Consider the following 16,119-nt stretch of genomic DNA (forward strand, 5'->3'; position numbering starts at 1 on the left):
ATATGTTCATTTTTCACCTTCAGGAGAATCTCAGCCAGTGTCACGTTGTGTCTCTCCAGCAGTCTGTTGCTCCACGGACTGCATCCTGCTGTAGTCTTTGTCTCTATGTTGAACTTTTCTGCCATGTGTCTGACTTCTTCATTGTTGAACTCTTTGCCATTGTCTGTGTAGATGCGCTTGGAGGCACCATGGACACTTATCCAAGAGTGAATGAATGAGTTAACGATCTCTGAGGGTTTCTTGGTCCTGACAATGTTTCCAGCACTGAAACGTGTGAAGTGATCAATGATGTGAAGATACCATACACCAGGCTCCAGCTCATTTAGATCCATAGCCACCGTCTCGTTGTACTCTGATGCTAACGGCAAACCAACAGCAGGTTTAGGCTTGGTCCTGCTGTATTTTTGACATATCTCACAGTCATGCACAATCTCCTGCAGAGTGACTGGACAGTCTTTATCATTATTTCCAGAGCTTTGGATAAGCCTCTGTAGCCGGTCTGCAGAAACATGGCCAAACTGTTTGTGAAGCTTCAGGAGGATTTTTTGCTTTTCTTTTGTTGACATCTCTGCTGTTATGACAAGGACTTCACTTTCATTGCAGTTCACTTCTTTATTGTCATCTCTAATGTCCACACAATAGTGACCGGACTGGTAAGCTCAAGAGGCACTTGTTCTTTAAACATCATGACTTTGTCATTCTCCATGTTCCTGCTCTTTTCAGGGATGTCTTGCTCAATAGCAAAGGAATATCAGCAGGTACAACTTCAGTTTCAATATGGCACCTTGTCTGCCCTATTTTAGCAGGAAGTTTTACTTTTCTGTTGGAACACACCACTTGACCATCTCCAAATCTGAACAACCTGCAGCTTGAAGATTCTGTTTGTACAGTTTGTGGACTTGGTTTTGACTCAGATCTTTTGTGTAGCTCTCCAACCACTTCTCAACACAAACCGTACGTGTACATGCAGTGTCGATGATAGCTGATCCCAGCGATTCAGTTAGAAAAATCTCAGAGTCCATCATAGCTGCTTTAGTGAACTGTGTGATGCTGCACTTTTCCAAATTTTCTTCTTCTGTCAACTTTACTTCATTCTTCCGATGAGGACAGTCTTTAGCCCAAAGGTAAGTACTCTGGCAGAAAGCACATTTCGCCCGCTTACCATACTTGTCGAGTGGATTTGTACCTCGCTGTGTGTCTGCTTTGTAGCGAGCCGTTGCTCCGTTTGAACTTGCTTGGTGGTCTGTTATCAGTGTAGAAGGCTTCATCTTGAGTCTCTCTGCCGATGGTTTTCCCTCTGAAGATCCGCTTCAGCACGGACTTCATGGATGTAAAAGTTAGTTTGGTGCATGCAGTGAGTGCTAACTGCCTACTCTGCTCCTCAAGACAGGCTGTGTCCAGAAGTTTAAATACCAATACAGCGTCAGGCAGGGTCATGTCATACTTTCTCGTATGGCTGTATCTTTGTTCAAACTCTATTATGTAGTCCACCATGGATATGTTACTTTCTTTGGATATTAAGTCAAAATGGGAATACGCTTCATAGGCACGGTCTTTTTCCTCCCTCAAGAATACCACATGCAATTTGGCAAGCAAGGTTTCCATACCATAGTGTCTGTTCAAATCTTCAGCAGATATTTCCAAAGCTGTTTCTTTGGCTCTGCCTTCGATTCCTAGCGCCACTGCCAGTGCTTGCTTCTTTGTGTCCAGGTCTGTGACAAGTCTCCAAATACTGACTTAATTTTTCCAGCACTCCTTTGGCCTAGTTTCGTCAAATTTCGGCGGTACTCTATAGTTGGAAATCATCCTCTGCTACCATGAAAAAGTCCAAACACAATGTTTGTATCTTTATGTTCAACTTTTTACTAACCCATAGCCATTGAACAACAGCGACTTCCGCCCGCACAGGGCAATGAGATTTTTCCAACATTCTCGCAATAATACAACACACACATTGGAAGAAGTCAACAAGGATGCCTCCTGGACCTCCCTGGTGAGGTGTTCCAGGGACGTCCCTCTGGGAGGAGACACCGGGGAAGACCCAGGACACGCTGGAGGGATTATATCTCTCGGCTGGCCTCGGGATGCCCCGCATGAGCTGGTGGATGTGGCTAAGAGGAAGGTGTGGTTTCTCTGTTTATGCTGCTGTCCCTGTGACCTGGCCCTTCACAAGCAGCAGAACATGGATGGATGGATAAAAGATTATTTATTAATCCTCAAGGGTTAAATTACAGCAGCCAAAGAAAGCTACAGAATTATGAAATATTTTTTAAAAAAATTATATTTTTTATGTAAAATACAATTTATGTAATTTATATCTGTTAAATATCAAACATAAAACTAACTTTATTTCCGTTTGTAACCTTAGAGGCCAGTGTGACACCAGTGATGTGCATGAGGATATGCAATGACTATGAAGTAAACAGTAAAGCTGTGCAGCTTGGATCCGATGAATTTCTGTGCACAACACCAGAACCACAAACCATCAGGACCAGTCTGGTGTGCAAGTCAGCCTGCAGGCTGATGGATTTCTGTGTTTGCTGTGTGTATCCGTGGATTTTCCGTTTCTCATCATTCTGACATTGTTTCTGATTTAATTCAGGCATTTTTCCAGACATTCTGCTGAACACGAGGACCTTTTAGACCCGACGAGAGGTTGAGCTTACTTCCACACAGAAACAGGCGGGCTTAGCAGGGTGGGGCTCTTCATGCCGAGGCCCCGCAGGAAGACAATCCATGTGTGGCTTCATGATTCATGATCCAGATACATCCTGGTGTGTGAGGAGGTCTGGGTCCTGAGTCATGTGATGTATACACACACATGCAGCAGGCGTGATGTAAAAATAGCCTGTTGGGTCACGCACACACACACACACACACTCAGAGTAGGTCACAGCAGCGAGTGTGGGTCAGTGTCGGTAAACAAGCTGCTGGAAGTGGACAGACGGTCCCGCTCAGGTAAGAAGCTGCAGGTTGTGGATTTTTACAGGCATGCGTCAGGACACCTAAAGTGCTTTTCTGTGCTTCTGTCAACAGGGAAGCCCTCTGACTGTCAACACACGAGGTTTAAGAACATTTCTGTCAACATGTTAAAGTCCATTTTGTGTTTAATCAGATAAAGTTTCCTATTGGTTGGAGTCAGAAGGTTTGAGCCGGATGTTCGAGTGAAAACAGGATTATTGCAGCTCAAATGGTTCCATGAGTCTTTAAACCACAGAAAGTCTCATCATCAGCTGAAAGATGCTTCTCAGAAGAGTCGTCACCATGTTGTACCAAGTGTTTAAGCTGTGTGATTATTTATCAAAACACAAGTTAAAAATGATCAAACCTTCATGAGAAAATAACAGAACAAAGTGAAAAGATGATTCAGGCAACATCACAACAGCCATTCATTTACAGTTTTACGGTGTTTTCTAGATCTTTACCTGAGGATGTGAAAACCTCAGTTCTTCGTCTCAGTGAGGAAATGAAACGGTATTTGTCTGAATGTAAACACTTCTTTCTTTAACAAAACACAATAAAAGCCGCTGTAGCATCAGCAGCTGCATCGCTGCGATGGATGTTTGTGCCTCGCAGATTCTGGAAGAACTAGCTTCTTCTGTCCAGATGTGGCTTCATCGGCGTCTTTCGGAGGGCTAAGTTTTCACAGCGTAGTGTGCAGACTGGTTGTTACAGGCCAGCTGTGAACTTCTGACCATGCTACCTCCTCTTCAGTCCTCAGAAAGATTTTCTCTCTTAGCTGCACTTACAGGCGCCAAAGTCTGCTTTGTTCAGATGTGTGTGTGTTCATAAGTGTGTTGTTTGTGTTAATACATGTTTTACAACCACTCTGTGTGGCACACTAGTGTACCCTGAGGGATCGTCATGGCAACGATCCAGTTTCACCTGATTGGTGTAAAAAACAGCTGTTCATGCAAACAGACCCAGAAATATGAATGATCATAAAAGGCCTTTTTCTTTGTGTTGGTTTGATTCTTATTTAGCATATTTAGACTAGAACAATTCATGTTGTAAATAGAAACTACGGAGTTTTGGTTTTCAACATTTTCGGTTCGGATCTTTTCAGTGAACTTTGGCCCAAACAGGCTGAGAAGCACGACGTCACACAAAACCCCTGGATCATTTTGGGGTCCACGCCGGCTGTGTGGGTGAATGTCTGAGAGGTTCTAACTCTGTTCCAGCTGCAGATTGAAGCTACGAACCAATCAGCTGACAGAACCGGTTAGACGCTGCAGAATGAAACGATTTGTGGTTGTCTGGAAGCTCAGACATTTCTGCAGCTTCTACAGGAACAAACTATTATTGGATGTCAGGTTTTAACCCCTTCTGTCGTGTTCATTTTCTGGTTTTTATCTTTATTTTATCGTAATTTATTAGTTACTTTATTTAATTTTGGTCTTTTTGCTATTTTTCCAGCTTTTGTTACTGTTTTAATTTTGTTTTAAAGATGAGTTCTGGACTCGACCACGTTTAGACCTGGTCCCTCTCCAGCCTGTCTGGCTCCAGTCGGGACGAGGTCTTGACTCACATCCAGACCTCGTCTGGTCACCATGGTTTCCAGCGGAGTTCATGGTGTCCAGATCATCATACTGCCGTCCTGACAGCTTCTATGATGGGTTGAAGGACCAAACATGTCCACCTTGATCTGGTCTGTCCAGAGGACACTGTTCCAGTCGTCTACTGGTTTCTCCCGATGCATCGTTGCCAACCTGCACTGGTCTGCCATGTTGTTGGTTTTTTTCTCTCTTCCCAGCAGGCTATACTGGTTTAATACTCGGAGGCCTGGAAAGTTTGTAGATCTTATAGTGAACTTGCTGGGATTTCCACACCATGTGGACATAATGTCCTGATGACCTTTAAAGGAAATTATAAATAGATGAAGTAAAACAAACTTTATGGATCCCTGAATGGTGACGTTAATCAATAAACTTACAACACGGTACAACGCTGTCTTTTCAGATAACAATCCTTCTGGACGGCTCTTCCTCCTCCATCAGAACCAGAGATGAGTCCAGAGAGGAAGGTGGACGTTCCAGTTTACGATCTGTCTCTGATCAGAAGAATCTGGGAGGTCCGGGCGAAGAAGCACAAACAGAAACAGAAGAAAGAGCAGGAGAGGGTGGAGAAGAGCGCCCTGGCCAAGTAAGTTAGTCCTACAGTTTTACTTCACCAAGGAAGACGCCGCGATTAAATACTGACGGCAGCAGGACGTGTAAGAAGTAGTTCCAGGACGATGTTTAGCATCGTTAGCATCTCCTCTTCCTCTAGCATCTGGAAACATCTGGGAGTGAGGAGAGCAGCTGCTGGAGTTTCATGAGAGGAACGTCGTCCCGTTCTGGTCTGATTCCAGCTGCTCCAAGATGCTCCAGATGTTTGTACTGGTTGACTGCAGCAGACCAGTTCTCCTGTTCCACCATCAGGATGTGGTCCAGTGTGGTCCTGCTGGACCAGTTCTCCTGTTCCACCATCAGGATGTGGTTCAGCGTGGTCCTGCTGGACCAGTTCTCCTGTTCCACCATCAGGATGTGGTCCTGCTGGACCAGTTCTCCTGTTCCACCATCAGGATGTGGTCCTGCTGGACCAGTTCTCCTGTTCCACCATCAGGATGAGGTCCAGCGTGGTCCTGCTGGACCAGTTCTCCTGTTCCACCATCAGGATGAGGTCCAGCGTGGTCCTCCTGGACCAGTTCTCCTGTTCCACCATCAGGATGTGGTTCAGCGTGGTCCTGCTGGACCAGTTCTCCTGTTCCACCATCAGGATGTGGTTCAGCGTGGTCCTGCTGGACCAGTTCTCCTGTTCCACCATCAGGATGTGGTTCAGCGTGGTCCTGCTGGACCAGTTCTCCTGTTCCACCATCAGGATGTGGTTCAGCGTGGTCCTCCTGGACCAGTTCTCCTGTTCCACCATCAGGATGTGGTTCAGCGTGGTCCTGCTGGACCAGTTCTCCTGTTCCACCATCAGGATGTGGTCCTGCTGGACCAGTTCTCCTGTTCCACCATCAGGATGTGGTCCTGCTGGACCAGTTCTCCTGTTCCACCATCAGGATGTGGTCCAGTGTGGTCCTCCTGGACCAGTTCTCCTGTTCCACCATCAGGATGTGGTTCAGCGTGGTCCTGCTGGACCAGTTCTCCTGTTCCACCATCAGGATGTGGTTCAGCGTGGTCCTGCTGGACCAGTTCTCCTGTTCCACCATCAGGATGTGGTCCTGCTGGACCAGTTCTCCTGTTCCACCATCAGGATGTGGTCCTGCTGGACCAGTTCTCCTGTTCCACCATCAGGATGAGGTCCAGCGTGGTCCTGCTGGACCAGTTCTCCTGTTCCACCATCAGGATGAGGTCCAGCGTGGTCCTGCTGGACCAGTTCTCCTGTTCCACCATCAGGATGTGGTTCAGCATGGTCCTCCTGGACCAGTTCTCCTGTTCCACCATCAGGATGTGGTTCAGCGTGGTCCTCCTGGACCAGTTCTCCTGTTCCACCATCAGGATGTGGTCCAGCGTGGTCCTGCTGGACCAGTTCTCCTGTTCCACCATCAGGATGTGGTTCAGCGTGGTCCTGCTGGACCAGTTCTCCTGTTCCACCATCAGGATGTGGTCCAGCGTGGTCCTGCTGGACCAGTTCTCCTGTTCCACCATCAGGATGTGGTCCAGCGTGGTCCTGCTGGACCAGTTCTCCTGTTCCACCATCAGGATGTGGTCCAGCGTGGTCCTGCTGGACCAGTTCTCCTGTTCCACCATCAGGATGTGGTCCAGCGTGGTCCTGCTGGACCAGTTCTCCTGTTCCACCATCAGGATGTGGTCCAGCGTGGTCCTGCTGGACCAGTTCTCCTGTTCCACCATCAGGATGTGGTTCAGCGTGGTCCTCCTGGACCAGTTCTCCTGTCCCACCATCAGGATGTGGTTCAGCGTGGTCCTCCTGGACCAGTTCTCCTGTTCCACCATCAGGATGTGGTCCAGCGTGGTCCTGCTGGACCAGTTCTCCTGTTCCACCATCAGGATGTGGTTCAGCATGGTCCTCCTGGACCAGTTCTCCTGTTCCACCATCAGGATGTGGTCCAGTGTGGTCCTGCTGGACCAGTTCTCCTGTTCCACCATCAGGATGTGGTTCAGCGTGGTCCTGCTGGACCAGTTCTCCTGTTCCACCATCAGGATGTGGTCCTGCTGGACCAGTTCTCCTGTTCCACCATCAGGATGTGGTCCTGCTGGACCAGTTCTCCTGTTCCACCATCAGGATGAGGTCCAGCGTGGTCCTGCTGGACCAGTTCTCCTGTTCCACCATCAGGATGAGGTCCAGCGTGGTCCTCCTGGACCAGTTCTCCTGTTCCACCATCAGGATGTGGTTCAGCGTGGTCCTGCTGGACCAGTTCTCCTGTTCCACCATCAGGATGTGGTCCTGCTGGACCAGTTCTCCTGTTCCACCATCAGGATGTGGTCCTGCTGGACCAGTTCTCCTGTTCCACCATCAGGATGAGGTCCAGCGTGGTCCTGCTGGACCAGTTCTCCTGTTCCACCATCAGGATGAGGTCCAGCGTGGTCCTCCTGGACCAGTTCTCCTGTTCCACCATCAGGATGTGGTTCAGCGTGGTCCTGCTGGACCAGTTCTCCTGTTCCACCATCAGGATGTGGTCCTGCTGGACCAGTTCTCCTGTTCCACCATCAGGATGTGGTCCTGCTGGACCAGTTCTCCTGTTCCACCATCAGGATGTGGTTCAGCGTGGTCCTGCTGGACCAGTTCTCCTGTTCCACCATCAGGATGTGGTCCTGCTGGACCAGTTCTCCTGTTCCACCATCAGGATGTGGTTCAGCGTGGTCCTGCTGGACCAGTTCTCCTGTTCCACCATCAGGATGTGGTCCTGCTGGACCAGTTCTCCTGTTCCACCATCAGGATGTGGTCCTGCTGGACCAGTTCTCCTGTTCCACCATCAGGATGTGGTTCAGCATGGTCCTCCTGGACCAGTTCTCCTGTTCCACCATCAGGATGTGGTCCAGCATGGTCCTCCTGGACCAGTTCTCCTGTTCCACCATCAGGATGTGGTCCAGCGTGGTCCTGCTGGACCAGTTCTCCTGTTCCACCATCAGGATGTGGTCCTGCTGGACCAGTTCTCCTGTTCCACCATCAGGATGTGGTCCTGCTGGACCAGTTCTCCTGTTCCACCATCAGGATGTGGTTCAGCGTGGTCCTGCTGGACCAGTTTTCCTGTTCCACCATCAGGATGTGGTTCAGCGTGGTCCTGCTGGACCAGTTCTCCTGTTCCACCATCAGGATGTGGTCCAGCGTGGTCCTGCTGGACCAGTTCTCCTGTTCCACCATCAGGATGTGGTCCAGAGTGGTCCTGCTGGACCAGTTCTCCTGTTCCACCATCAGGATGTGGTTCAGCATGGTCCTCCTGGACCAGTTCTCCTGTTCCACCATCAGGATGTGGTCCAGTGTGGTCCTGCTGGACCAGTTCTCCTGTTCCACCATCAGGATGTGGTTCAGGATGGTCCTCCTGGACCAGTTCTCCTGTCCATGCTGTCCACAAACTATTCCACATCTTCATCCAGGTTTCCACTCAGAACATTTTAAATGAGCTTTGGTCCAGAGAAGACGGCGTGTTTCTGGATCCTCTTCACATATGATGGAGCTTTAACCTGCATGTGTGGATTTCAGCCTGAACTGGGTTCACACTGGTTTTTGGGAGCTTCCTGAGTCCATGCACTGGTTTCCAGTAGAGAATCATGGAGAAGATAACCAGCATGCAGCTTTGTCTCATTTTCACAGAGAATATAGATAATAATAATACAGAGATTCCTCCTTGTTATCTGACTCTGTAGGTGATATTCTGCACAGTAAATGGTTGGACCTTCAAAGTCTGAGGAACATTTCTCTGAAACTGTTCCACAATATTTAGATCCAGTTTGTCTCAGACTGGTGAAGCTCTGTCCAGCTTTCCAGCCTGAGAGACTCTGCCTCTCTGAAATGCTCCTTTATACCCAGGTATGTTACTGACTCTGTTGACAGCACTCTTCCAGCCTTCTGCTGCAGCGTTTTACAGATGTGTTGCTGCATCACAGTCTGCTCATATTTTACATGGAAGGATAAAATGTCTCAGTTTCATCTGAAATGATGTTTCTCTTCTACTGCACATGAAATACGAGCTGATGAGGCTTCACACAGACACACAACTTTGTGGGATTTGGGTTGTAAATGAAAATAAACTATCATGAAACAGATAAAGTGAAATTATAATAACGTAGCTGTAGAGATTAGTTTCATAGTTCACACCTCATGCTTATGATTCAGTCTACACACACGCTGGCATAGGACTCCATGTGAATGAAACTATTTACCATGACTGGGTCAGACACAGCTGACTGTTGTTAGTCATGAAGTATGACAGAGGAGGCTGACTTTAGAAATATGAACACACACGTGGTGCTATTTATAAGCCGGCGTAGGTGGAGCCGGTAGGACGCCAGCCTGCAGAAAGGTCACGATTCTGGATGATGAGCGGGAACTGGAATCTGATCCGATGCTGCTGATAGTTCACTAACACGTCTGTCTGTCCAGGATCGACCGGCAGTGGCAGTACCGCATCTACTGCAAGAAGATGAAGAGCAAAGAACTAAACCAGCTGCATCATTACCTGGAGAGGTCTGCGCTGACAGACATACAGCCCTGCACAGAATGCACAGGTAAACATGGCCGCCGTCCAGGTATGCAGACGTTAACATTCAGCTTCACATGACGAAGGTTTATATCCACAGACAGGTCTTTCCACGTCTGATGATGATGATGATGAAGATGATGATGAGAATGATAATGATGAAGATGATGATGAGGATGATGATTATAATGATGATGGTGATGAGACTGATTATGATAACAATGATGATGATGATGATATGACGATGATGATGATGATGATGACGATGACAATGGTGATGATGATGATGATGATGATGATGATAATGACGACGATGACGATGACAATGGTTATGATGATGATGATGATGACAATGGTGATGATGATGATGATGATGATGACGATGACAATGGTTATGATGATGATGATGATGATAATCATGATGATGATGATGATGATGACAATGGTTATGATGATGATGATGATGACGATGACGATGACAATGGTTATGATGATGATGATGATAATGACGATGATGATGATCATGATGATGACGATGATGATGACAATGGTTATGATGATGATGATGATAATGACGATGATGATGATCATGATGATGATGATGATGATGACAATGGTTATGATGATGATGATGATAATGACGATGATGATGATCATGATGATGACGATGTGTTCTGTCCAGACGACCAGCAGCAGTCCCAGCAGGATCAGAAGGATCCAGACCAGAACAAACTGGTCTTCCAGCTGGATGGAGATCGCTGGCTGGTGAGTGGACAGACTTGGTGAGTCATCAGTAAAGTTCATGTGTAAGAAACCCTTCCTGCAGGACTTCCCCAAGGAGCTGCAGTGGATGACCTACCTGCAGGAGTGGTACGTCAGAGGAACGAAGATCCGCCAGCTACCCGACTACCTGGCGCTGTTCGCCCAGCTCACCATACTGGAGATCCCCAAGAACGCCATCAGAGAGCTGCCCCCAGAGATCGGTCTGTCTGTTTTTAACAAAATCATTTTGACTTCACAGCTGCTTTAATGACTCAGCAGAAATTTAAAAAAAAAAAAACATTTTTGTGACAAAGTTTTATGGTGACTCATATAACTCTAGAATTCCTTTATTTTCTGAACTATCTGAAGACACAACCACCATTAGCATCACTCTGCTACTAGCTAGCTCTGGCTAGCGCTAGCACGTTCAATAGTGTGAGTGACAGCAGGGTCAACCAATCACAGCAGCAATGAACAGACGAGCAGAGCCAATCATAGCGCTGAAATGGTTTAAAAGGTGGGACTGACCACCAGATGGAGAGCATGGATCTCTCAGCTGGGACAGGTCCATAACTGAGGACATAGGTAGGGACATGTCCCAGTTCCACGCCACGACCCACCGTCTGTGTTTCCAGGTAAGCTGACCGAGCTCAGGAAGCTGAACGCCAGCTACAACCATCTGTCCAGAATCCCTCCGGAGCTGGGAGACTGCGAGAATCTGGAGAAACTGGAGCTCACAGGAAACCGCAACCTGTCAGAGCTCCCGTTCGAGGTGAGACAGACGGTTTCCAGGAGGTGGCTTCGGTCCTCTGGTGTCTCTGACAAGACGTCATCTTGTCATCACTCCACAGCTCAGCAGCCTGAAGCAACTGGTTCACCTGGACATTGCGGAGAACAGGTTTGTCTCCATCCCCATCTGTGCTCTGAGGATGACCAGCCTGCAAGTTCTGGACATGAGCAACAACCAACTGAGCGACCTGCCGGAGGACATGGACAGGTAACAGAGGATGTCACAGAATCGGATCTGTCGGCTTCCCCGAACAGACCTCAGCTCATGTGTCTTCACCTGCAGGCTAGAGCAGCTCGTCACCCTGTTCCTCCATAAGAACAACCTGTCTTACCTCCCTCATTGTCTCACCAAGATCACCACCCTCAAGATGATTGTCGTCAGCGGCGACGAGCTCAACTGCATCCCGACCAAACTGTGCCGAAACCCGGACATCAAGTACGGCTAAAGGCAGCGTCATCTGAGATCTGGCCACCGTCAGGCTGCACTCGGGGGCTTCATCACCATTTCTGTTGCTTCCACAGGTTTATCCGTCTGTACGACAACCCCGCTGGTGAAGAGCAGAGGAAGAAGAGGGAAGAGGAGCAGAAGAAGAAGAAGGAGGAGGAAAAGAGAAGAAGGTGGAGGGAGCAGAAGGAGGAGGTGAAAGACAGCAGAGAGAAAGAGTTCATGGAGGCGTACATCAGCTCACTGGAAAACAGAGGTGAGACTAATGGGAGGGCGTCTGGTTCCTGAAACCCAACGGGGAACGGGTTCCACAGAGAGCGGTCCGATAGCTGGAGGTTCTGCCTCCAGTTCTGTTTCCGGTTCTGTCTCTGCCTTCACTAAGCCACTGTTTCCACGGCGTGCTCGCCAGGCCAACGGCGTGCTCGCCAGGCCAACGACATGCTCGCTAGGCCACTATCTTGTCATGCTCTTGTATAACTGATGAATGAAAAAGTGTCCGAATTCCATCATTTTACATGGCGGAAGATTTCTTACTCATCCAAGGATTCTTTGACAATAACTCACAGCAGGCTACGATCCATCCTACGTTTCGTTCAACACAGAGAACCGTTCAGGCAATGATAGCATTGGCAATCAAACCTTGTTCCCCCTGCAGCAACACCTGTCACCTGAAACATAGTTCCTTCCCGTTTGGTGCAATCACCCCAGACTGCCACCTACTGGACCAAAGGGGAACATCTTAAAGTGGTTTTTACAATTGCGTAGATGGAAGAAGGTGGTCTTAGAAACATGATTTAGAGGACAGATTCTGGTCCAAGTATTAGCTTTATGTCTATGCTTTCAGTTTGAGAATCATCACATACACACAGCAGCAGGTCTCTGGATGTTCACCCACCAGTAGTCCAGTCTGTCAGGTGATGAATGAAGCAGATCATCCAGATTATTTGTCCTGGTGATGCTTTCGCTACATGTCTATGGATGTCCCATCCATCAGCTGCGTTGTGTTGGTTACCAGCTGAACGAGGAGGGAAATTTAAAGGTGGGGAAAACAGAAATGTGATGGTTGGATGTTGTAAAGAATGAAGCTGGTAACAAAAGAAGACTGGAAGCAGGTGAAAATGTCCACATGCAGATCAAGAAGATGTGGTGTTCAGATAGTTTCAGCACTAACGTTAAACTCACCCAGAATATCCAGAACATTCAGAATAACTCGGAATGGTTGGGAAGACATCGGATTACATGTTAACGTGACTGAATTTCTTCCTTTTTACTTTTATCCATCTTTGACTTCGTTCAATATTTACAACTGCTTCTTATGGTGTTGTAATAAAGTTAATGTACAAAGTCAACAATTACAAACATATTAAGAGAATAAACTTTGTTGCAGCTGGAAAAGTCTACAGAAAGTTGTTACTGTTTCGTATTTTCATGGGGAAAAAGTTAATAAAACAATTTAAAGAAATGTGTATAATTAAACGCTCCCAGCTGCATTTATAATATGGATTATTTTCCCTGAAGAAAATGTGAAATTATGATTGCTTCAAGTCCCAGATGAAGCATGCACAGGAAACCTAAACAGGGCCTAGTATGGAGTCCTGTGATACCTCAGTGGTTGTTCCTGTTGTCATTCACATCTCCTGAGAACCAGTAAGCGTGGTGGACCCCTGCTGGTTGGACCAAGTAAGATGTTCTCACTACAACTGTTCGTAAAAATTCACTGAAATGTTGTTTTTGTGTTTTCCCCGACACCAGAAACGGTCCCCTGCGCCACCACCAAGGTCTCCATCTCCTGCCTTCTGTGAGGAAGAGGATGACGATGAAGTTCACGCTGAGGGTCCGACTCACTGCAAGTGACTCGGAGGTGACCGAATGTTGCTCAACAGGACTTCCACATGTAAACAAACCCAGAATCAAGCAGCAGAACATTTGGTTTCTCCAGTGCTAATGCTAAGATACTAATGGTGGCTTACAATGTAAAGTTATGCAGAAAGCTTGTGATGTGTTCAAATGAAATGTGTGTAAAACAAGACTAGAAGTGGATGGAAGGAGGTAACACCAAATAATAACTAAAACTTATTTGCCAATTTATTTTACAACTTTAAAAAATTCAATTACTTCTAACACAGTATGTCTCATTAGGTACGCGATTAGAAGAGGATTTCCCACTTCTGTCAGGACAAATAAGAATGAAGGATTTTTGGTGTTTCCTCCCTCGGTGTTACCATCCTCGTTACCGTTGTCGTGACCAGATGACGTGCACCTCCATCATGGCACCATGACAGAGACGGTGTCATTAAGAAAATGTTTTAGCTCAAAGATCCATTTCTGACCCAAACCAGCGAGTATTACGCCCTGATGCCGAACAGGAGGCATGTTTTGCATTTACCAGGTAACCATGGCAACCGGTAGATAAGGAAGTTTGTGCTGTAAAAATAAGGTTTTTAGCTCAAACCGTGTTTTTTTTTCTCTAGCTCTACAGGGGCCGTGGTTGAGTGTGATGGAGACAAGTAATGATGTGTTTCTGAAATTGGCGTGGAAACGCTGACATGAGGCAATTTTCCCTCCCGCTGTCGGTAGGGGGCGGGGCTTAGCAGGGCGGAGTCATCTGTCGTAACAGAACTACGAACAAGCGTTCAGCATCTTGTTTTCAGCCGGAGGTTTAGTTGATTTAATGAGCTTAAAGTTGTAAACAAGTCATTTAAATGAAAACCAAACTGTGAATGAAAAAAACGCCGATAAGCTCAAAACAAAAACCAAATCATGACTCTGACGTTTTACACTGATTCTGCAAAAAATACTAAACTAAACCTTTCTGTAAATTTTAGTAAAAAAGTTTTTATTTAAATTAGTTTGAGCAGTTTTAAAACCATTTCTGATTCTCTGTTTTAAAATGAAAAAGCAACAGACTTCACATTTCAGTATTGATCTTTGTTCTGCCGGGTATTGGAAGGACTTTGTGTTTGGTTCCAGCAGTGTGACGTTTTCTTTTGGGACAAACTGCTGAAAGATGAGACCAAATGAAGAATAAATGTCAGACAACAGGACAGACGTTTAACCACACATCATCCAGTAAACTCAGTTTTAGTTTGCAGGTTTATTTTTCTGGGATTTTCCATCTAGAATGTAAAAAATAGAAATCTTTGAAAATACAGTGATGTAAAAAGTATTTGCCCCCATCTGATTTCTTAATACGTTGCAAATTTATCTAAAACTTTTATTATTTATTTTAATCCAACTAACTTTTATAACCCATGTTGCACCATTACACCAGGAAAAGGTCCGAGTTTGTGAAAATCCTCTCTGACATGGCAATAAAACTGTTTCTGTTACACTTAAATGTTTCAGGTCATCTCAAAGTTTTATGAGACAAATATAACCTCAGTAAATGTAAAATGTTTTATTTCTTAAGGAAAACAGCTCTCCAGGCCTTCATGTGGAAAAGTAATCGCTCTCCCTTGTAAAGTCACGAGTTAACTGTGATTAACCTCGTTTTTGGAAAGCTGAGTTCATTTTCACTGACCAGACCGGATCAGTTCAGGAATCACTGAAAGTGAAGATGTGTGAGGAAGTGAAGCAGGCTGTGAGAGCATGAAAAGAAAAATGTCAATCCGCCATCCAAAGACATTCAGGAACAAATGAGGAAGAAAGTGACTGAAATCTGTCAGTCTGGAAAGGATACGGAGCTGTTTCTGCTTCAGGACTGCAGCCGACCGCAGTCAGACGTCATCCACGCATGGAGAAAACCGGGAACAAGCATTCCTGGGAGTTCCAACGTTACACTAAGAGCACGGCGACGACTCATCCAGGAGTCACGAAAGAACCCAGAACAACATGTAAAGAACCGCAGGCCTCAGTTATGCTCCGAGTTCACGACTCAACAATAAGAAATAGACTGGGAAGAAATGCATCATGGGAGAGTGCCGACCGACCAAATAGAACCACCAAGGCTCAGCTCACATCTGCCAAGAAACATCTGGATGAACCCAAAACGTCTGGAAAATATTCTCTGGACTGACGAGACTCCAGTTGAATGCAGTGGTGGGACCTTAAACGTGCGGTTCACGCTGGAAAAGCCTCCGATGTGGCCGAGTTACAACACGTCTGTGGCGAGGAGTGGGCTGAAACCCCCACAGCAACGTGAAAGACTCATGGCTTGGCTGCAGGTGGAGCAACCAGGTATCAGGGAGCAAAAACCTTTCCAGGTCATGAAGGCTCGGAGAGTTTAAAAATAATTTAAAATCTGCATTTTGTATTTACTCAGGTTGTGTGTCTCGTAGTAAAACTTGTGCGCTGATCTGAGACTTTTAAGTGTGAAGAATCTTCAGAAATGAAAAAGAAATCAGGAAGGAGGCAAAAACTTTTCCATAGCAGTGTGTGTTCCTGACAGGAGTGAAACGGCAGATCTGGGCTGGAACACACACTGAAAGCACGTTTGTCTGGTTTTATTCTGATTTTTTTGTTATTAAACGTTTTTGTGGAA

At 46.5% G+C, this 16,119-nt stretch overlaps 1 protein-coding gene across 2 annotated transcripts; it reads left to right on the forward strand.

Annotated features, from left to right (window-relative positions):
* Window positions 1-2,857: 2,857 nt before the first annotated feature.
* On the forward strand, window positions 2,858-16,119 carry lrrc2 (leucine rich repeat containing 2). Of its 2 annotated transcripts, XM_079251310.1 has the most exons (11): window positions 2,909-2,958; window positions 3,037-3,064; window positions 4,960-5,142; window positions 9,547-9,671; window positions 10,326-10,408; window positions 10,470-10,626; window positions 11,041-11,177; window positions 11,257-11,402; window positions 11,478-11,630; window positions 11,717-11,895; window positions 13,392-16,119. In XM_079251310.1, exons 3-11 carry the CDS (start codon window positions 5,006-5,008, stop codon window positions 13,439-13,441), a joined length of 1,167 nt encoding a protein of 388 aa, XP_079107436.1. In that variant the 5' UTR covers window positions 2,909-2,958; window positions 3,037-3,064; window positions 4,960-5,005; the 3' UTR covers window positions 13,442-16,119. The 2 variants fall into 2 exon arrangements, with proteins under 2 accessions (XP_079107435.1, XP_079107436.1); XM_079251309.1 differs by lacking the exon at window positions 3,037-3,064 and having other exon boundaries at window positions 2,858-2,958.

This window comes from Telmatherina bonti (genome assembly GCF_933228915.1).
Source record: "Telmatherina bonti genome assembly, chromosome: 13".
NCBI lineage: Eukaryota > Metazoa > Chordata > Actinopteri > Atheriniformes > Telmatherinidae > Telmatherina > Telmatherina bonti.

Excerpts from the sequence above, each read along its gene's own strand:
- lrrc2 (XM_079251309.1), top strand. The coding sequence starts at position 5,006 with ATGAGTCCAGAGAGGAAGGTGGACGTTCCAGTTTACGATCTGTCTCTG. Across the intron at positions 11,178-11,256 it reads TGTCAGAGCTCCCGTTCGAG|CTCAGCAGCCTGAAGCAACT; the intron begins GTGAGACAGACG and ends ATCACTCCACAG. Across the intron at positions 11,403-11,477 it reads CTGCCGGAGGACATGGACAG|GCTAGAGCAGCTCGTCACCC; the intron begins GTAACAGAGGAT and ends CTTCACCTGCAG.